The 23,246-nt window shown below is 40.1% G+C and overlaps 1 protein-coding gene across 1 annotated transcript in view; it reads left to right on the top strand.

The window, feature by feature from the left end:
• The window catches only part of PPP4R2 (protein phosphatase 4 regulatory subunit 2), a 51,429-nt gene extending 48,772 nt beyond the window's left edge, over nt 1-2,657 (top strand). The window contains exon 9 of the mRNA XM_061128063.1: nt 140-2,657. Coding sequence (XP_060984046.1) covers nt 140-456 — 317 coding nt within the window. The 3' untranslated portion in view covers nt 457-2,657. The remainder of the gene's footprint in view (nt 1-139) is intronic.
• Nucleotides 2,658-23,246: the final 20,589 nt, after the last annotated feature.

Here is a 23,246-nt window from a genome sequence, read left to right as displayed (position 1 = left end):
TTTTCTCCCACCTGTATGTAGTTGCTGCTGAGTTTCAGGGGATATGATTTGAACTGTAGAATATCAGAATTCATGAAACTTAACTGTGGAGGTGTTTTGAAAATCAAATTTAACTACAACAACATTTGCTTATTTTTAGAGTCTTTTATGACATCAAGAGAAATGATCGCAGAAAGAAAAAATCAAGAAAAAGAATCTGATGATGCCTTAACTGTGAATGAAGAGACTTCTGAGGAAAATAATCAAATGGAAGAATCTGATCTGACTCAAGTTGAGAGAGGTTTACATTCTGAAGGTAGTGAAAATGCAGGCCCTGTAAGTAGTGGTTCTGATTGCCATGAAACAGAAGAGTTAGTAGGATCTAATTCCAGTAAAACTGGAGCGATTCTCTCAGAATCACCCATGGAGAATGATGAAGCCACAGAAGTCACAGATGAACCAATGGAACAAGACTAACTATTTAGAAATATTTAGATGCAGTATTTTACATACAGTTCTGGTTTTACACTGTATAAAACGTTTATGTAATAAAGTGGACCTTTAGTTTTACAAGAGAAGCAGGTTGTAAAATAAAATACTTTATGGGATAAATCCTGAAAGAGTTATTCATGTAAGAACTGTGAATATCAGCTCCTCTGGGTCCTGCTTACCGCTGACTTTTTTTTGGTCTGGTCAAATCAGTGGTTTGTGTATAGATTTTTTTTTTTTTTTTAGGGTTAAAAATTTTAAACTGGAAAATAATTATAATTTTGAAAACTTTTTTGGAGATTATCACATTTAGTTTATTACATATGCAAGAAAGCTTTTGTCTTGTCTTTCTGACAGCTCTAGTAGTTTTCATATTTTGGTCATAGTTTCAGCATTTTAACATGTGAACTATAGGGTTTCATGCTGGTTTCCAGATTTTATTGTTTGACTATGTACAATGGAACTTTAAGTCATATATACATATATATATTATTCTAAGGGGGAAATGTTATATTTTTCTGTTTCTATAAGAGATGAATACAGTGGATACTTTTTCTATTGGTAATGATTGAGTTCACCTCTTTCAGAAGACAGTTTCTTTCTCTTCTGAATAATTCAGATAAAATCTGGCCCCTGTGAAACCCTGGAAATCTTAAGTCTGTTGAAATACCAGGTTAAACACATTCCAAGAGATCTGTTCAAACTAAATTCTTTTGTATACTTCTGAGGTGCCTGAGAAAAAGACTTCATTATTTATGAGAAAATGTGCTTTATCTTGGAAATTGTGTTCAAACATTAGCTTACTATTTTGTAGAATGAATGCTTATAAAGCTGACATGAGACCATCTCAGAAGAACCAGGCTGGTTCCTTTACTTTTTGCTTGTTTTTCTGAACATTGTGAATAGTACACATTTCTTTCTAAATTATTCTAGAGTATACAAATGTCAATGGTATGAAACACCACTGTACTGGAAAGATTAATATATTACTTTAGTAATGTACCGGAGCTAAATGACTGAAGCTTTAGGGGTGCATAGAAGCCACCATAATTTGTATGACATTTTGAAGTGAATTAAATATTTTTGAACATGCTTCTTCGACAGCCAGTGTTATATTTTTCAGATCAACACAAAGCACAATGGTTACTCTAAACTCAATATTTTCAAATTCACACATTTAAAAGTCATGTGCAAGCTGCAATTTCCCTGTCTAAATTACTGGCTGCCAAATTTATACCTGTTTCTTCAGCTGTACCTTTTGATATTTAGAATTTTTAAATTTCTGTAAAGTAGATTTTGTAGAATGTAATGTGTTCACTGCCTTTGTGAAGCGGTATATAATTGTATAATTTCTGTGTGTAAACTGAATGCTTGGGCTTTCAATACAGTATTCATATAAAGCAATAAATATTAATGTTATGAAATACTCGAGTACATTTTTATCAAAATATACAAGAATCCCTTTTTTAATTTCAGATACCTGAAGTACACAGATGAACTTATAAAACCGATGCAAACATTTTCTCACACTGTATCATATGCTCTGGGGTGACTTGGGCAGCCACCACAAGTTTTGCATTTTGACTACTTCAATTGCTATGACTAAAAATACCAAAATGAGTTGGCTCTGTTTATGTCTGTAGGGTATTATACTACTGACTGACTTGACTGTCAGATTCACAGCAGCTAGATGGTATATTTGTGAAATATGTCTCATAGTTGAAATAAAAACTGAGTATTGATTTATTTACTGTATCCAAGAGAGAAGAAAAATCACTCATTGTAAATTTTTTTAAGAACTTTGCAAAAATGTTAAAACAAATTTTAAATGTGACATTCATTTGTAGTGACCTTTATTTTGTTAAGGGATATTTTGCCAATGAGAATAGATTTTAAACATTTTAAGTTTAGAAATTTTGAAATTTTCTTTAGAATATTTATGAAATCATTGTCAATAAACCTATTCTTTAAGATCCTGTGACCTTTTGATATTTTTTATTTTAATTGTGCCATGGACCACTTGTAAACTGAATTACTTCTGTTGGATATAAGTTGAAGATTTAGCATCATGACTTTGAGGTCTGTGGTTTTATTTGTATACTTGCAGTTGCTATTTTTGCAAGGGCAAATGTATTTCTTTATTAAATAAAGTACAATAATGGTGAATGTACCAAAATGCCATCACTCAACTCTATGAGAGATCTGCATTTTAATCTATAGTGTAATAGTTTTAATATTTATTAGATATTCTTATGTTGATCATAGATCAAACTTGTTGCTGTTTATACAGATAATTGTAGAATGCTCATGGAATATTTTCTTTAGGATAGATGGGATACTTCTGTAGTTAAACTGGGAAGCCTTGTTCAGCTGGTTACTGATGTCTGGTGGGAGTAAACTTCCTCATGTATGCATAGATGCACTTACATAGACTTTGCTTCATGAAAATGTCAGTTCTGATAGTAACTGATTCAGATGTGTACTTTTAAAAGGCTAATTTTAGGAACATTTTCTTAACACACATCAGCAAAGTCATATTAAAAGATCTAAGAAATAAGACCTCTGATTAAAAATATTTTTTCTGTTTGTCTTGAGCAGATTGTTTACCTGTTAGATTCTAGACTCTGAACCCAGCATGTAAAATAATTTGAAATGCTGATGAGAGTGAGAATATATATGTAATGTTTTTAGCACTTTCCTTTTAAAAACATCCTAGAACATTTTTAAAAATTAAATCTTTGGTTCTGAAAATATTGGCGAACAGAAATGAGCAATGGGAAGTGTCCTATTTTAAGTGTTGATTATTAGATAAATTTAATCCACTTAGGGTTTATTGTAACTAGGCCTTTGAGAAGTGTGGATGGAGCATTAGAATTGCCTATCAGAGCTATAAAAACCCTCTGCCTTGGAAAGGCATCCCAGAAATTCTGGGTAAGAAGTTGTGGCCTGTTAAAACATGGAGGTTCAGAGTATTTTGTTTTGCTGGTGTAGATAGGCATGTACTTGTGCATTTTTGCATTTGTAAAATCAGCAATTTTTCAGATAATGTAATATACTAGTTTACTTATAAAGGTACTTGGGGCAGAATCTAAAGCTATGATGTTTGATTTTGAGAAATGTAACTTGTGGTAAGGACAAAAATGCAACTTGTAGAACCAAAGGAAATAAAAATTCTGGATAGTGTTTCAAAATGTCTTCTGAACAGGAGTTTCTTAAATACATTGGTTTTGATCAAATGATCAAATCTCAGTTCTCTCTTGAGATTTGTGCTAATCATAAAATGATTGAATGCAAAAACACCTTGTAATTTCATATGGAATTATTATAATTAGGTTTATTGGATTATTGGCCTAATAAGAATGCTAGTATGTATTGGTTAGAATACATCTAATATTTCACATTTTAAAAATAATTAGTACACTTTCTTCAGAATTTTCTTTTATTTCAACTTGGAGCCTAGATTACTTTGCCAAATAAATGTATTATTTTCATAATGCAATAAAATATAAATTAGAAGAATTAATCTATGTGTGGAGTTACTTTTTTTGCCATAATTTTGTGAAATTAATAAAAATACATTTTCAGTTCTGAAAATATGGATGAACAGAAATGAGCAGTGGGAAATGTGCTATTTTGAATGTTGATTATTAGATTTAATCCCGTTATGGTTTATTAAATGCTTTTGACAAGTGTGGGTGGAGCATTAGAATTGCCTGTCAGAGCTGTGAAACCCTCTGGCTTGGAAAGGCATCCCAGAAATTCTGGGTAAGAAGGAGTGGCCTGTTAAATCATGGAGGTTCAGAGTATTTTGTTTTGCTAGTGTAGATTTGTTTTGCTCCTCCTTCCAGCCCCCTGTCTTCTCTTACCTTAGGTGGTTTTCAAGTTTCACAAGCATTTCTTGATCCATAGGGAGAAGAGCTTAATGCATGACTTCATTACAGCTCTTGTTGCTTAAGTCACAACGGTATTTCTGCAGAGATGGTTCATCTGAGCAACTCAAACCTGATACCTAGAAAAACCCAGATTTAACATGCAGAAATTTCCCTTGGTGTAATTTGGTGCTCGTTGGCATGTACAGATGTACATATTTATTAAAGTCATTTTAGAAGTGTCAGTTTTAGACATCTACTTAGTGTAGAGTCACCCTAAGGGGAAAAGGCATTCCATTTTCAGTTCTGGGTTCTCATGTCTTCATACTTGGTAGTGCATAGTAGGTGATAGGAAATATGACATCTGTGGCTCTGAAGTCAGAACACAGTACAAATCTGCATGTTTCTGAATTTAAATATTGAATTGCAGCTTATCCATACTTAATCTCTCACTTCTGCCAACATTATTATTTGGGCTTTGGTAGCTCAGCTGGTAAAGAGTCCCGCTACAATGCAGGAGACCACAGATCAATTCCTGGGTCGAGAAGATCTGCTGGAGAAGGAGTAGGCTACCCACTCCAGTATTAAACATAGATAGTACAGAGTTTTGGGGTTACTGGCAGGAAAACTTACTCTGCTCCTGACTAGGAATAAGATGTGTGATCTCTGGCCCACCTGCCCATTTAGAACGAAGAGTGCACTACTTTCATATTTTGACAGAGCAGCAGGCTGGTTTTTTTTTTTTTTTTTTCTTTCAGTGTAAAATTTATCAGTTGAGTCTGGGATCTTAGGATTCAATTGTACACTTTGAAACTTTTTTCTTCAAAAAGAAAAGGCAGTGCATTTTCTTAATAATAAAAACTGCCAGGAATTCCCTGTGTCCTAGAAGGAAGACTCCACTGGTTTACTCATTTTTATAATCTTGGCAAGCTAGTCCTGTGCTTGGCAAGTGGTAAGAATTTAAATTAAGGGCTTTGTGGGTACTGGTGCCACATTGCTGATTCCAGTGACTGCTTTTAAAGAATTCTAGGTTCATCCCTGAAGCCCTTCATTGCTGTTAGGTTTGGGATCAGCATACACCATTTGATGTTCTTGAAATGTGGGGCCAGTTAGACCAAATCACCAGGAAACGTGATTCCTACAAACAGACTCAGGTTAGTGTGTGACCAGCCCCGTCTGACCTATAGAAAGTCATCACACCACACCCTTGCCTGGTAGGGTCAGGTGTTTATTCAAGTGGCAGGTTGTATCATTAGCAAAGTCTTGCTTTAATCTATGGTGGGGCTTGACATTTGGTCAAGAGTGCGTTGCTTCAAGAATTCTTTACTGTTAGAGTAGTTTTGCAAGCCTTCACAGTGCCTGTGTTTGCTGAGACTTTGAGGGATAAATACATGGTCATTATTTGGCTGTCTCCATTTTGAGTTGTTTTTCTCTCCATTGCTTGTGATGCTACAGAACAGGAAGGCAAGCTTAATTGATGGTGACTAAGAGAATTCCCATATGCATTCAAGGGTGTATACAATCTCCCACTTTCAATCTGGGCACCTAAAATTTTTAGGTGGCAACTTGTATGAATTGCTGTCTATTGGGAGAGCTAGAAGAGTAGACTCAGTCCATTCAGTTGTGTTTGGAGAACAATAAGTGCCGGGTTTTAGCAAAGGGCAGCTAGTGACTTGAAGAGATGCACAGACAGACATGAGTAGTTGTGGCAGTCTGGGAAGTCCTCTCCGTTTGGGTGGGGTTTGGTTTGGCCTTGAGGGGTGAGTAGGACAACCAAGGAGGCTGCATGGTATAAATGGTCAGGAGTACAGAGGTGTGTGTTAAGTCACGGCGTCTTAACCTTTGCCTCCCCTCCTGAGGTTCCTTGGGAAAGTTTGAATTTTCTCATTTGTAAAGTGGGGAAAATAACTATCTTCCTGGTAGGGTTATTGGGAGCATTCAAGGTAATTATGGGTTTAAAGCTAGACCTAGTTCAGGACCTGAAGTTTCTTTTAAAGAGGAGAGTCTTGTATGGGGAGACAGGTATTGTCCCTGGGGAATACGACTTTGCAGGAATCGAAGTTTCAATCCTGGTCAATACCTGGTAATAACAGTAAGCTCCAACTGAGCACTGACTTTATGGTCTGTGTGTGTCCTTAGCTGTGTCCTGCAGTCTCATTTAACCTTCCCAACAACCCTATGAGATGCTTAACATTATCCCCATTTTACAGATGAGATATTTGAGTTAAAGGCAATTGGCCCTGGAGCCCTTTGAAGGTGGATGGTAAGTCCAAAGCCCAACGATTGTTATCAATTATGCTTAGGCAATGCCTAGTCTTGGGAGACCTGTAAACTTAGGGTGAGGGCAACAGAGAGGATGCCATTCCAAATATCTGAAGATTCACAGAGACACTCAGATTTGCCCATGTACCTGAACAGACCCAAGGCTTCATTAGTCACAAACCCAAGCTCTTGGTTTCACACTGCATGAACTTCACCGTCTAACTTCATGTTTTTTCCTATCACCACCCGTGTTTTTCCAGCTAGACATTCTGAGTACATGATCAGTGGTGGTTTTTTAATGCATTTTAAAAGTTAGTGCACACACACCTGGCAAAAATTCAAATAGAACAGTGTATACCAGACAGTTACTGTCCTACTTCCATTGCTTCCAGATCCCTCCATTATATTCTCACCTGAACCGGAAGGGAGATGCCCAGTACCATCCAGTTTAGGACTGAGGAGCAAAGATCTGGGGTCGATTCCCTGGGTTTCAGTCCCAGCTCTGCCTCTGCTGGCTGTGTGCCTCTGTGTGACTGGAAGGTGAGGACCCAACCTCACAAGGCTGTAATGAGGTTTAACTGTTGGAAGAGCTTACATGTTGTAATAAGCATTGCATGCATATTCCCTGGTGACTATGAGTTCAAAATCAGCATTGTAAAGAAATTTATCTTTACAATGGGCTTGTGATAGTCCTGCCATGAAAGAAAACACAGCTTCACCTCTTTGTGAGTATATAATATTTTCTTTCTTAGACTCAGCAAAGTCTTGGTGGTTGTTTGGCAAGAAAATACAGAATTTTATTTTTTTAGCTGGGGGACATGAAAACTTTTGATGGAGGACTACAGCAAAAGCCTTTTAAAGACGTTTTCAGTAGCGATTAATTTCAACACACATCGTGCACAAGCGATGCACATTGCTCGACTGGAGTGTGAAGGACAGCCACTTTGCCCATGCTCTCGCTGTGGCTGCTGCTGTCGCTCCCCTCGTTGGCCCGCAGCATTTGAGACGCATCTAGACTTGGGAGGATTTAAAAGCAGCATGCTGGAATCCAGTATCTCTGAAAGAGCAATCAGTCAACCTAGGCACTGACTTGCTCCTTTGTTCATCCAAACATATTTATTAAAAGGGTACTTATGCACCTGCAATGCAGGAGACCCCAGTTCGATTCCTGGGTCAGGAAAATTCACTGGAGAAAGGATAGGCTACGCACTCCAGTATTCCTGGGCTTCCCTTGTGGCTCAGCTGGTAAAGAATCCACCTGCAATGCGGGAAACCTGGGTTCTATCCGTGAATTAAGAGGACCCCCTGCAGAAGGGAAAGGCTACCCACTCCGGTGTTCTGGCCTGGAGAATTTCATGGACTGTATAGTCCATGGGGTCGCAAAGAGTTGGACACAGCTGAGCAACTTTCACTTTATGAACCTAGGCCTGGGGAAGAGCAGTTAATGAAGATAAGCAAGATAAGTAGAAATATATGTAAGAGTGATCAGCGCTAAGGACTTAGCTAAAGCAGGGGAGGAGGATGGGGAGATGGGGGTGGGCAGCCGTAATTCTATCTTATATTGGGGTGTCTCGGAAATGACATTTTGTGTTGAGTGTGGTGGTCATGCCCCACAGAGGGGCTCTGCTTCCTAAAGGGCAGCCACTGTTTGGTGAGATCTCTCGGATTCTTTGTTCTTTCTCATACTCATGCCCTTCCAATTAATAACCAGGTTTGTCTTCTCAATAATGGGACTTAATTGTTTTCCATTTGCATCAAAGAGATTCCTTTTTGAATATGTGGAAATAGATAAAATATGATGATGCATCACATTCTTCACTTACTCCCCACCCCTCACCCTCACTCATGTATTAATATGAGCCTGGGGCATTGCCCAAAGTTTTTTTTTTTTTTTTTGCCCAAAGTTTTTAAAAATTAGCAAGTGCGGAGTACCCTGGTGCTCCAGTAGTTAGAACTTGGTGCTTTCACAGCTTTGGCCTGGGTTCAATCCCTGGTTGGTGAACTAGATCCTGCAAGTTGCAGAGCATTGCCAAAATAAAAAAAATAATAAAAATAAACAAGTGGAAATGTTTTTTAAATTAGATTTTTTAAATAGTTAAAATGTCAAGATGACATAAAACTCTCTTCCACCCTTGTCTCCCTCTCCCTTTCCCCTAACTCTCTATAAGTAACCATTCTTTATCCATATTTTGTTTCTTTTCTGTGTCTCCTGATGTAAATACAAGCGTGTGTGTACTCGATTGCTCAGTCGTGTCTGACTCTTTGTGACCCCATGGACTGTAGCCCGCCAGGCTCCTCTGTCCATGGGATTTCCCAGGCAAGAATACTAGAGTGGGTTGCCACTTCCTACTCTAGGGGCTCTTTCTGACCCAGGAATCAAATCCAGTTCTCCTGAATTTCTTGTGTCTGCTGCATTAGCAGGCAGATTCTTTACCACTAGCACCACCTGGAAGCCCCAGATACAAACACAAATATATGTGTGTGTATATATATATATTTATGTGTGTGTGTGTGTATATATATATATTTATTTATTTATATATGTATATGTGTATATATATATATATATATATAATGCTCCTGTCCTTCCCAAAGCTGTCATGCTAAATACAGTCGTCCTCCTTGCTCTTTTCACATAATAGATCCCGGTGCTCACCCCACACCTGACGTAGAAACCGTCCTCATTCTTTCTACTGTATCCCATAGAGCAGGTGATGGACGCTTGTCTCCAGTCTTCGCTGCTAATTAATGTCTCTGTGAATAACCTTGCTAATACATCATCTGATTCATGCACAGCAGTGCCTGATGGGTGGAATCCCAGAAGTGGGATCGTGAGACAAAAGGTAACTTTGCGGTCATTTGGGTAGTTCTCCTCCACAAAAGTGATGCCATTCGTCCTCTGACCAACTGTGAGGTCTGGTGCCTGCTTCCCACAGCCCCATCACCAACCCTGTGGGGCTCTCTTGGTTAAGGGCTGTAGTTATTTTCCTCCTGCACCCATTTGCCCATTTTACTGGTAGGTTGTTAGTCTTTTTCCTTATAATTTCCAAGAATTGTTTGTATATTATGAAAATTAACTCTTACTTTTTGATATGACTTGCAATCATTTTTCCCCGCAAATTGGTCTTTTTCCTTTGGTCTTTGCCTGGAAAAAAAAATAAAAATCATAAGGCAAACATTATTATTTTTTTTTCTTTTTTTTTTGTTATTATTATTTTTTTTTTCCAGTGGGTTTTGTCATACATTGATATGAATCAGCCATGGATTTACACGTATTCCCCATCCCGATCCCCCCTCCCACCTCCCTCTCCACCCGATTCCTCTGGGTCTTCCCAGTGCACCAGGCCGGAGCACTTGTCTCGTGCATCCCACCTGGGCTGGTGATCTGTTTCACCATAGATAGTATACATGCTGTTCTTTTGAAATATCCCACCCTCACATTCTCCCACAAAGTTCAAAAGTCTGTTCTGTATTTCTGTGTCTCTTTTTCTGTTCTGCATATAGGGTTATCGTTATCACCTTTCTAAATTCCATATACATGTGTCAGTATGCTGTAATGTTCTTTATCTTTCTGGCTTACTTCACTCTGTATAATGGGCTCCAGCTTCATCCATCTCATTAGGACTGGTTCAAATGAATTCTTTTTAATGGCTGAGTAATATTCCATGGTGTATATGTACCACAGCTTCCTTATCCATTCATCTGCTGATGGGCATCTAGGTTGCTTCCATGTCCTGGCTATTATAAACAGTGCTGCGATGAACATTGGGGTGCACGTGTCTCTTTCAGATCTGGTTTCCTCAGTGTGTATGCCCAGAAGTGGGATTGCTGGGTCATATGGCAGTTCTATTTCCAGTTTTTTAAGGAATCTCCACACTCAAACATTATTTTTATGTAGCTGAATTTATGAGCATTTTCTTTTCATCTTTTCTGGATTTCAATTATTTTAAAATTTATTTTTAGAAAATCTTTCCCCATTTAAAGTTACATGGTTCCATTTCTTGAATGGAATGTTTGGTCCACCTGGAGTTTACCCTGGTGTGCAGTGGGTCTTTAAGGGTCTACATCTTTTATTAAAAAGCCCGTCTTTCTCACCCTGATTTGATAGGCTGCCTTTATCACATCATAAATTTTGAAGATGCATTTGGGTGTATTTCCGGACTTCCTCTTTGTCCTGCTGCTATCAGCTCATGGGCCAGTACATCATCAGCTTCATTGCTGCTGTCCAGAGTGTCATTTATTTACTTTCTAGCATAGCTGGCTCCTCACTGCTCTTCTTTTTCTGGTTTTTTTCCCAGACCTAAACTTGCTTGCTTGTGTTTTCCTGTGAACTTAGTTTTTTTCTAGCTTTATTGAGGTATCATTTATATATCAGTATAACTGTGTACATTTAAGGTCTACAATGTGTGGATTTGATACATTTACTTATTGCAAAATGATTACCATTAGCCAATACCTCATTACCATGTCTTTTTTGTGGTAGGAACATTCAAGGTCTACTCTCTTGTTTATGATTTCCTTTGCTGTGCAGAGGGCTTCCTTGATGACTGAGTTGGTAAAGAATCTGCCTGCCATGCGGGAGACCTGGGTTCGATCCCTGGGTTGGGAAGATCCGCTGGAGAAGGGAATGGCAGCCCCTTCCAGTTTTCTGGCCTGGAGAATTCCATGGACTGTGTAGTACATGGGGTCCCAAAGAGTCGGACATGACTGAGTGACTTCCACTTTGCTGGGCAGAAACTTTAAAGTTTAATTAGGTTCCGTTTGCTCATTTTGAAAAATTTTCATTTTTGTAGAGATGAGTCAGAAAAGATCTTACTGCAATTTATGTATTTTTTTTGCCAGAATATATTTATTATTCTTTATAAAAACAACCAACAAAAACAACCCGTCCAAATCCACTTCTTTCCAAAAAGCTCAACCCAACCCAGTGCAAACAAAATCACAATAAAAAAATCAACCTGAGTCCAGTGTTGGAACAAACATTAGAGTATAATAGCATGATGGAATATTGTGGGATTATTGAAAATTATAATTATGAAAAATTATGTTAAATTTGTAAAAGTGTATAAGTGAAAACAATAGAAAAATAAAATAGTATATACATTATATTTACTACTTTATAAAATACTGTGATTTATGTTAAAGAGTTTTTTCCTATATTTTCCTCTAAGAGTTTTCTAGTGTCCAGTCTTATATTAGGTCTTTAATTTATTTTGAGTCTATTTCTGTGTATGATGTTAGGGACTGTTCTAATTTCATTCTTTCACAAGGAGCTATCTGGTTTTCCCAGCACTGCTCATTGAAGAGACTGTCTTTTCTCCGTCGTATGTTCTTGTCCCCTTTGTCATAAGATTGATTCACCATAAGTGAATTACTGTGGGTTTATCTCTGGGGTTCATTTTGTTGTACAGCAGAAGCTGACACAACATTGTAAAGCCATCATAGTCCAATTAAAAATGAAATCTGTTCTCTTAGCAACTTTCCATGATGTAATGCAATATTATTAATATTAGATATATCATATGAATTTTAGAATCAGCTTGTACAATTCCAGAAAAATAATCTGTTTGTACATTAATTTGATCATAATACATCTTTAAAAATTTTATTTTATTCTAGCATAGCTGATTTATAATGTGGTAATTTTTACTGTACAGCAAAGTGATTCAGTTCTATACACACAGACACAGACACACACACACACAATGGGCTTTCCTGGTTGCTCAGCTGGTAAAGAATATGCCTGCAATGTGGGAGACCTGGGTTCAATCCCTGGGTTGGGATGATCCCCTGGAGAAGGAAATGGCTATCCACTCTGGTATTCTGGCCTGGAGAATTCCATGGACTGTATAGTCCATGGGGTCACAAAGAATCGGACAAGACTGAATGACTTGCACTGTACTTGACATATATATATATATATATATATACATATATATATATATATATACATATATTCTTTTTCATACTCTTTTCCATTATGGTTTATCACAGGATATTGAATATAGTTCCCTGTTGTTTATCAATCATAATGCATTGTAAAATTAACTATAGAAGAATGGGCATATTTATGATGTTGAATCTTTCTAAACAAGTACATGGTACCTTTCTGTTGAAGTTTACTTCTGTGACTTCAAAAAAATCTTTTAATTTCCCTAAGTAGGTTTTGCATGTTTTTCTTGCTAAGTTTGCTCCTGAATGCATTATCTGTTTTATTTCTCTAGCTCAAGAGTGGACAACCTGCCTACTGCCTGCTTTTGTATGGCCTGTAAGGAAAAAAGTAGTTTTTACATGTTAAATGGTTGGGAAAAAATTTGAAAGAAAAATAAAATTTGTGATGCATGAAAAATTATTTGAAACTCAATAAAGGGCCATAAAAACACACTTAGTGGGGACTCCCCTGTAGTGGTCTAGTGGCTTAGACTCCACACTCCCAGTGGTTGAATCCCTGGTCAGAGAACTAGATCCTCTATGCTGCAACTAAGAGGGGCAGAGTCTTCTTTGGGGAAAGGAGAGAAAGAGTCAAACTACATCATCACAGAAGAGAAATGACAGCACATCCCTCTGGAGCTCTCATCTCAACAATACTGTCATCGCCACCTGTGGTCCCAGCGATGGTTGAGCCGCTGAGGTGGCATCAGACACTTCGAGTATAGGGCGCCCAGGCTGGGAGGATAGGCTCTGTGTGCCCACTTGGTCAAGACTTGGCCTGGCCTGCTCTCCCCTTCATGAAGGCCTTTGCATTTGGATGACTGATGGCTGGTCGCTCATGTATCCTTTTCTCATTCAGAAGTTGGAACTACAGGTCCAGACTGGTTTCTCTCTCTCTCTCTCTCTCTCTTTTTTAAAGTATAAGAAATTCATCTTTTCTTATACTCATGGTGGAGAGTTTGGACAAACTCAAACAGAACTCATTGTGGAAAGTTCTGACAAACTGTGGCCCACTGGAGGAGGGAATGACAAACCACTTCAGCATTCTTGCCTTGAGAACCCCATGAACAATATGAAAAGGCAAAAAGATAGGACACTGAAAGATGAACTCCTCAGGTCGGTAGTTGCCCAATATGCTACTGGAGATCAGTGGAGAAATAACTCCAGAAAGAACGAAGAGACAGAGGCAAAGCAAAAACAACACCCAGCTGTGGATGTGACTGGTGATGGAAGTACAGTCCGATGCTGTAAAGAACAGTATTGCAAAGGGACCTGGAATGTTAGGTCCATGAATCAAGGTAAATTGGAAGTGGTCAAACAGGAGATGGCAAGAGTGAACACTGACATTTTAGGAATCAGTGAACTAAAATGGACTGGAATGGGCAAATTTAATTCAGATGACTATTATATCTACTAGTGTGGGCAAGAATCCCTTAGAAGAAATGGAGTAGTCCTCATAGTCAACAAGAGTCTGAAATGAAGTACTTGGGTGCAATCTCAAAAACGACAGAGTGATCTCTTTCGTTTCCAAGGGAAACAATTCATTCACAGTAATCCAAGTCTATGTCCCAACCAATAATGCTGAAGAAGTTGAAGTTGAACAGTTCTATGAAGACCTACAAGACCTTCTAGAACTAACACCAAAAAAAGATGTCCTTTTCATTATAGGGGACTGGAATGCAAAAGTAGGAAGTCAGGAAATATCTGGAGTAACAGGCAAATTTGGCCTTGGAGTACAGAATGAAGCAGGACAAAGGATAACAGAGTTTTGTCAAGAGAACGCACTGGTCATAGCAAACACCCTCTTCCAACAACACAAGAGAAGACTCTACACATGGATATCCCCAAATGGTCAACACTGAAATCAGATTGATTATATTCTTTGCAGCCAAAGATGGAGAAGTTCTATACAGTCAGCAAAAACAAGACCGGGAGCTGACTGTGGCTCAGATCATGGACTCCTTATTGCCTAATTCAGACTTAAATTGCAGAAAGTAGGAAAAACCACTAGACCATTCGGGTATGATCTACATCAAATCCCTTATGTTTATACTGTGGAAGTGACAAATAGATTCAAGAGATTAGATCTGATAGACACAGTGCCTGAAGAACTATGGACAGAGGTTTGTGACATTGTACAGGAGGCAGTGATCAAGATCAAAAAGGCAAAATGGTTGTCTGTGGAGGCCTTACAAATACCTGAGAAAAGAAGAGAAGCTAAAGGCAAATGAGAAAAGGAAGGTTAAACCCATTTGAGGGGCTACCCTCATAACTTACTTGGTAAATCATCTGCCTGCAATTCAGGAGACCTGGGTTCGATTCCTGGGTCAGGAATGTCCCCTGGAGAAGGAAATGGCAACACATTCCAGTATTCCTGCCTGGAGAATCCCATGAACGGAGGAACCTGACAGGCTACAGTCAACAGCATCACAAGAATCTGACACGGGTTAGCGACTAAACCACTACCACCTCCATACCCATTTGAATGCAGAGTTCCAAAGAAAAGCAAGGAGAGATAAGAAAGCCTTCCTCAGCGATCAATGCAGAGAAATAGAGGAAAACATAGAATGGGAAAGACTAGAGATCTCTTCAAGGAAATGAGAGATACCAAGGGAACATGTCATGCAAAGATGGGCACAATAAAGGACAGAAACAGTATGGACCTAACAGAAGCAGAAGATATTAAGAAGAGGTGCAGGAATACACAGAACTATACAAAAAAGATCTTCATGACCCAGATAACCACGATGGTGTGATCACTCACCTAGAGCCAGACATCTTGGAATGTGAAGTCAATTAGGTCTTAGGAAGCATCACTATAAACAAAGCTAGTGGAGGTGATGGAGTTCCAGTTGAGCTTTTTCAAATCCTAAAAGGTGATGCTGTGAAAGTGCTGCACTCAATATGCCAGCAAATTTGGAAAACTCAGCAGTGGCCACGGGACTGGTAAAGGTTAGTTTTCATTCCAATCCCAAAGAAAGGCAATGCTGAAGAACGTTCAAACTACCACACAATTGCATTCATCTCACATGCTAGTAAAGTAATTCTCAAAATTCTCCAAGCCAGACTTCAACAATATGTGAACCATGAACTTCCAGATATTCAAGCTGGATTTAGAAAAGGCAGAGGAACCAGAGATGACATTGCCAACATCCGTTGGATCACTGAAAAAGCAGGAGAGTTCCAGAAAAACATTTCCTTCTGCTTTATTGATTATGCCAAAGCCTTTGACTGTGTGGATCACAACAAATTGTGGAAAATTCTGACAGAGATGGGAATACCAGACCACCTGACCTGCCTCTTGAGAAATCTGTATGCAGGTCAAGAAGCAACACTTAGAACTGGACATGGAACAACAGGCTGGTTCAAACTGGCAAAGGAGTACCTCAAGGCTATATATTGTCACCCTACTTATTTAACTTATATGCAGAGTACATCATGAGAAACACTGGGCTGGATGAAGCACAATTGCCAGGAGAAATATCAATAACCTCAGATATGCAGATGCCACCACCCTTATGGCAGAAAGTGAAGAGGAACTAAAGAAACTTTTGATGAAAGTGAGAGGAGAGTGAAAAGTTGGCTTAAAACTCAATATTCAGAAAACGAAGATCATGGCATCTGGTCTCATCAGTTCATGGCAAACAGATGGGGAAACAAGGGAAACAGTGAGAGACTTTTTTTGGGGGGGGGGCGCTCCAAAATCACTGCAGGTGGTGACTGAAGTCATGTAATTAAAAGATGCTTGCTTCTTGGAAGAAAAGCTATGACCAAGCTAGACAGCATATTAAAAAGCAGAGACATTACTTTATCGACAAAGGTCTGTCTAGTCAAAGCTGTGGTTTTTCCAGTAGTCATGTGTGGATGGGAGAGTTGGACTATAAAGAAAGCTGAGCACTGAAAAATTGATGCTTTTGAACTGTGGTGTTGGAGAAGACTCTCGAGAGTCCCTTGGACTGCCAGGAGATCAAACCAGACAATTCTCAAGGAAATCAGTCCTGAATATTCATTGGAAAGACTGATGCTGAAGCTGAAACTCCAATACTTTGGCCACCTGATGCGAAGAACTGACTCATTGAAAAAGAGCCTGATGTTGGGAAAGATTGAGGCAGAAGGAGAAGGGGATGACAGAGGACGAGACGGTTGGATAGCATCACTGACTTGATGGACGTGAGTTTCAGCAAGCTCCAGGAGTTGGTGATGGACAGGGAAGCCTGGCGTGCCACGGTCCGTGGAGTTGCAGAGTTGGATACAACTGAGCGACTGGACTGAACTGGTAAGAAATTAATATTTAATATATTTTTTAAAGTTTTATTTATTTTTGGCTGTGCTGGGTCTTTGTTGCTGTGAGGGCTTTTCTCTCGTTGTGGAGAGCAGGGCCAAGTCTCTGGTTGTGGTATGAAGGTTTCTCATTACAGGGGCCTCTCTTATTGCAGAGTCCAGGCTCCAGGACATGAAGGCTTCAGTAGTTGCGGGATGTGGGATCAGTAGTTACAATTCCCCGTCTTGAGAGCACAGGCTCAATAGTTGTGGTGCATCGGCTTAGTTGCTCCGCAGCATGTGGGATCTTTCTGGACCAGGGATGGAATTCTGTGTCTCCTGTATTGGCAGGCAAGTTCTTTACCACTGAGTCAGCGGGGAAGCCCCTGATCTCTAATAAAAGCATATTCATCACAGGAACAGAAACAGATGAGTTAGTTTGGCCCAATAATGTACATTTCCCTTTTTTGCTATTGTTGAGTCGCTCAGTCATGTATGACTCTTCTGCTACCCCATGGACTACAGCCTGCCAGGCTCCTCTGTCCATGGGATCCTCCAGGGAAGAATACTGCAGTGGGTTGCCATGTCCCCCTCCAGGGAATCTTCCCGACCCAGGGATCAAACCCACATCTCTTGCATGGCAGATGGATTCTTTACCACTGAACCACCAGGGAAGCCCTACATCTTCATTTACAACAGCTCATTAAAGATTGTAACCAGACTTAATTCCTCTAGGATTTGTTTCATGGCCATGAGGATGAACAAATCTGGGGGGAAAAAAAAGTCTTTTTCTGTGTAGTGACTCAGAAACCATAGACTCCTCAGTGTCGTGGCTTCCAGGTCACCCTGCAGACAAGAGGGGTAGCCCTTCCTCACACCGCTTCCAGGATGGGTGCTATCCTGGGCTGAACATTTCACTGGGTTTTGAAGAAATGCAGAAACTAAGGACTATGTGGAAAACTTCTCACATGACTACATGGCGGCAATATATAGAACCAATCATGGTTCTGAGATTGCCTTTGCTCCTTTTGAATCATTAAAATCTCTTTTATTAAATGATGGGGGTAGCAGGGACAGTTGGTGTTCTGTTAGTGTCTTTTGCTGGTAAAATAAAACAATGAAAATCCTCGGGGCCCGTGGCAGAGTATTAACAGACAGCCTCAAAGCCATGATCATCCCCTTTCCCTTTCCCTGTCTTCCCTGTAGAGGCTGCAAAGGTGACTACTGGCCCCCAGCTCCCAGAAGCAGGCGCATCATGCAACTCTGGCCGGTGACATGAAGGCAGAAGTTCACAGGGAGGGTTTCCTCGCTAGGAAAAAGGGCTTTGTTCTTTGCCTGTTTCCTTTGCCTTTTGCCCTTTTCTCTTCCCCGCCCTGAGCTTGTCCTCCTACAATGCAATTCAGACCTAGGTCTTGAAGGGAACAGCCTTCGTCTCCTGTGAGGAGGCCAGCATGAAGGTGAGAAATAACACACGAGGCTTGGCTGAGCAGGAATCAAGTGTCCTAGTTAATAAAGCCCCAGAGTTTGGGAACTACATCTTGGTGTAGTAAGCGATGAGTCTGCCAAGTAGCACCTCACAAGCCTTGGTTACAAACTCGTGTGATCACTGCTGCTGCTGCTGCTAAGTCACTTCAGTCGCGTCCGACTCTGTGCGACCCAATAGACGGCAGCCCACCAGGCTCCCCCGCCCCTGGGATTCTCCAGGCAAGAACACTGGAGTGGGTTGCCATTTCCTTCTCCAATGCATGAAAGTGAAACATGAAAGTAAAGTCGCTCAATCATGTCCGACTCTTAGTGACCCCATGGACTGCAGCCTACCAGACTCCTCCACCCATGGGATTTTCCAGGCAAGTAGACACCTGAAATTACACTTTGCTGATGTGATCTTCGAGTGAATTCTTGAGGTATCTGTTATTGAAATGCCCAAGATTTTTATGGAGACTTTTTTTGCAGCAGGGCATGACTTTCTGAGTCCCCTCCTCCTCTCTTCCACTCTCCAAATTTTGAACAAAGCAGGCTTTGGATGTTCTGTGAAACCCGTGTCATTCAGATGCTTTCTGAAGTATTTTGATGATGTTTTTATTTCAGCCATTGACCAGATGTTGATGTCAAAAAGATCTTAAAGTAGTGCCTTAAATATTGCTCTATCTGCCTTCGTAGGAAGGTCTGAAGCAAATGGCATTTATCAAAGGGTGATCATTTTCATGAATTTCTTTGAATTTAAAACTGGAATCTTTCCTAGCATCTCTTGTGGAATTCATAGAGGGCATAGAGGGAATTCATACGGAGACATAGAGGGCATTTTTCAAGTCATTTCCCCTTTCCAGACTTAGAATGTGAAATAAATGATAATTTAGCATAGCCCTTTCAAAGCATCCGTTATGCATTGGATGATTTAGATTTGCTTTTCCTGACCCTCCCAACCTGGAAGTAGGTACTCTTATCATCCCAGTGCAGAATTTTTTAAAAATGTTGACTCAGAGAGGTTAATTAATCTCTGTAAGACACACAGTTAAATATCAAAAGGGGTTCTTGGAGGGAGGTCAGTTTTCCCTTTCCTCAGCCTTATGTCAGGGCAACTGATAACATCTACTTGAAAGTTTAAAACCTTTTCCTATCCCCTCTCTCCTCACTTCTTCCAAATCCATCAAACCAACCCCTTTACAATATTATTGAAGGTCAGATTTACCACTGAGGGTGTTATTATCTAAGAAGTTAATGGAGTAGGAATAGCCGTCTTGTGATAAGAGTGGCCAAGTTCCCTTTCTTCCTTTCAACTACTCCATCAGTCTTGTGTGGATATTCTATTATGGAAGAAATTTTCCAGAAGGCTGTAATTTACAAGAGTACCAGATTTTTTTGATTTTTGCTTATAATTGTTGCTTTATAGTTTTTCACTCAACCCTGGTAAAAGAACTTAGAAGAATATTTGAGTAAATATGGTACTTTTTAAATTAAGTTCCTATTAACTGGATGAAGTTCTGAAGTTTGTTATTTAATGTCACTTTTATTATTATTAGTGTTGCTTCCCAAGCCTGCTCCCCAGACGGTGTATTAACCACTGAAACATGCAGATCTTGGAATGAAGAGAGTCCCGGGGTTTAGCCCGGTCCCTACCATCTCTTAAATCCATTGTTTAACACGGAGCAAAGCACAGCCTCAGGCTGCCCTCTTGTGGTCATATGCTTAGTTGCAAGAGGTAATGGTAATTCTTAAAAAGGGAAAAAAAACGAAAAAGAAAAAAAAAAAGGTCGTGCATATGTTTTTAGTCAGCAATAAGTTTTGAGATGTGACAGTCCTGTCAAAACAAAACAATTCAACAAACTTCAAAGTAACCACAACAGAAGACATGCAGACACATATGGAGACTTGGCGACTGCGGCTTGCAGCAAAATGTGCCAAAACAATTTTGAAGGACAACGTGTAAGATCTGAAAGGGGAGTGAGGTAAGGCGCACTCAGGTGTGTGAGAGCTAGGACAAGGACCCAAAAGAACACTCGCTGAGAAACAGAGGCAGAGCATCAGTGGAAAAGCAAAGCAGAATTTCCATTTCCAGTTTTCTGTGCTACAAGCCGAGCTTGCTGCCTAGTTTTTAAGAATTTAAGTTCTCTGCTTCCTTTATTGATTCAACTATCAAGGCACGAACAAGACAGTGCCCCTGGCTTTATGAAGCTTACATTTTTGGGAGGGAGGGACACAAAATAAACACATAAGGAAGTAAAAACAACAAGATGATTTCAGAAAGCAAGTCCTTTGGAGGAAATAAAACCACATGGTCAGATGGAGACAGAAATTGAGAGTGATGAAAAGAAATAGGGAAGAGAGAGAAGGACAGAAAAGGTATTAAAGAGGGAATTCCCTGGCAATCCAGTGGTTAAGATTCCATGCTTGCATGGCAGGAAGCACGGGTTACATCTCTGGTTGGGGGACTAAGCTCAACTAAGATCTCACAAACGGTGGGGGTGTGATAGGGGAAGAAAAAAACACAGTAAAACAAATGGTGGAATAAATTAAAAAAATGGTGGAATAAATAAAACAAATGGTGGAATTCTGGGGCACAAAGAAAAGTGAGCCAGGGTGATGTCTAGATTTTCGACTTGACTTAAGCAACTGCCATCCACTGAATGAAGGGAGTCCAGGAGGGGCCTCCTGGGTAGTCAGGCCTGGAAGACGGTGAGATTTCCCTGAGCCCTGGAGCAGAGTGTGGGGTATGGCAGTGATACCCAAACTCTGGGCCATGGATTCACTTACACAGATACACATAGCTATTAATTTTCAGATTCTTTGCCCAGGTAGGTTATTCCAGAGCACTGAAGAAAGTTTCTTAGGCTACACATACATCCTTGGTGATCATCTCTTTTGCTCAGAGTATGTGTGCATGCCAATCCTAATCTCCTAATTCTTGCTTTCTCCTACCCTCAAACTGTTGGCCTTTGTGGAGTCACAATTGTGTGTTCTAACTCTGAACCTTTCACGCTTTAGCAAATGAGTGAACATGTATCAATTTTTAGATGTCACCCATAACTGATATCACAGGCTATATGTTTTTTCCAGTGTGACTTCCATAATTGGTATGATCATCCCTAAGTCCACGCATTTCCAGAAATGGCCTGATTTCATTATTTTCTATGACTATATCATATTCTGTTGTAACTCTATACACTGTTTTATAGACCTTTAGTTGCCTCCTAGACTCCTGCCTATTAAAAGGGAGCTGCAGTGTATGAAGGCATGCAACTGCCTTTTCTAATTGGTGGTTATCTCAGATAGAGACCAGAAAATGATTGCAGATCAGGCTCTTGCTCTAATTCAGTTTTCTCAGGAACTCCCATACTGCTTTCATCATGGCTGGTAACAGCTGATCTTCCCAAAGCAGAAAAGGGGTGGAACTGTGGGCCGTAAGTATGTCTTCTAACACTGCGAGCCTTTTTCAGTTTAAGAATTAAGTCAGTGTGCACTGATTTTTAGATGTCACCAAACTGATATCATTGGATAATTGCTGTTCCCTGTCTCACTTCCCGTGCTTAGAATGATCATCGCCAGATGACTGGTTATTGCGACACTGACTTGATTTCATTCTTTTCTAGGGTGAGTCCTATTACTCTTAGCTCTGCGCAACATCCTCTTGTACCACTTTTGGTCCTTGGATGTTTGTTTCCTGCCTCTGGCTATTATAATGGGGCTGTTGTGAAGCTGGGGGTACCAGTGTCTTTTCGAATTGGTGGTTTCATTGCACCAGGCCCCTGAGTGGGAATGTGGATCACGTGCTTGCTCCATGTCAGTTTTATTAGGGACTCCCATAGTGTTGGCCTTCGTGACTTGTGGCTCGTAACACATGATCTTCCCCAAAGAGGCCAAGGGGCATTCCTTTGGCTTCATGAGAACTCTGGCCCTTTCACAGGTTCAAACATTTGCCGGTGGCCCTTCTCCTGTGCTGAGGCAATACTGGGTTGCAGTTGTCATTTGCAGCCCTCGAATTATTAAATTGTTTGCTTTTAAAAAAGAAAGTCAAAGGATAATGTGTGCGTTATGTGTATCTTTTGAAGTTGATTTGCTAAAGGTCCTCCCTGTTTAGAGTTCTTTCTCGAGTGCCTGCCCCCAGGCAGTTTCTGCAAGGCAGGTGTCATTTACAGCCCCGCTTGCCTTTTGAATAGAAAGGGCCCCTGAGTGCAGGCAGGGATGTTGTAGGTACCACAATTGCCCACAAGGTGGAGACACTGCTCCTTGACTGCCCGGGTTGCTTGGCAAGCAGACCCCTGAGAACCTTGTGTTCCTTGCATATTGATTCCAGAAGACTATGCCAGAAGAAAGACGACAGGGCGTTTCTCTCAGCTCCTCTTTTCTCTAAGAATTCACCCCCATCGCTGGCAATAACTACTGTGCAGGTGTTGCTGTCCTTGGAAAAAGTGGTGCCTCTGTGAACAAGGCGGCTGTCCCAGGAGACTTGGAGACCAGGTGACATTTCTGAGCTTTTGTGGGATGGAAGTTTAGTGGTTTGGGGGTACCCACGGCTTTGTTGAGGTGTAGGGTGACCCGCCTGGATCTGAATTTTGTGATCTCTTCCAAGGTGTGGGATATCAGGTATAAACAGGCTGGTTTTGCAGGCATGTTCTTTGCTGTCCTGAGTTCCAGAGAATAGCAAGGAGAGATAAGAAAGCCTTCTTATGTGAACAATGTAAAAAAATAGAGGAAAATGTTAGAATGGGACATAATAGCAATCTCCTTAAGAAAACTGAAGATATAAGGGAATATTTCATGCAAAGGTAGGCACAATAAAGGACAGAAACAGTGTGGACCTAACAGAAGCAGAAGATATTAACAAGAGGTGGCAAGAATACACAGAAGAACTGTAAGAGAAAGATCTTAATGGCCCCGATAACTACGATGTGATCAGTCACCTAGAGCCAGACATCCTGGACTGTGAAGTCAAGTGGGCCTTAGGAAGCATCCCTACTA

The sequence above is a fragment of the Dama dama genome, chromosome 24 (assembly GCF_033118175.1).
Source record: "Dama dama isolate Ldn47 chromosome 24, ASM3311817v1, whole genome shotgun sequence".
Classification (NCBI taxonomy): Eukaryota; Metazoa; Chordata; class Mammalia; order Artiodactyla; family Cervidae; genus Dama; species Dama dama.
The sequence above is the reverse complement of the archived record's forward strand: the minus strand, read 5'-3'. Positions and strand labels throughout refer to the sequence as shown.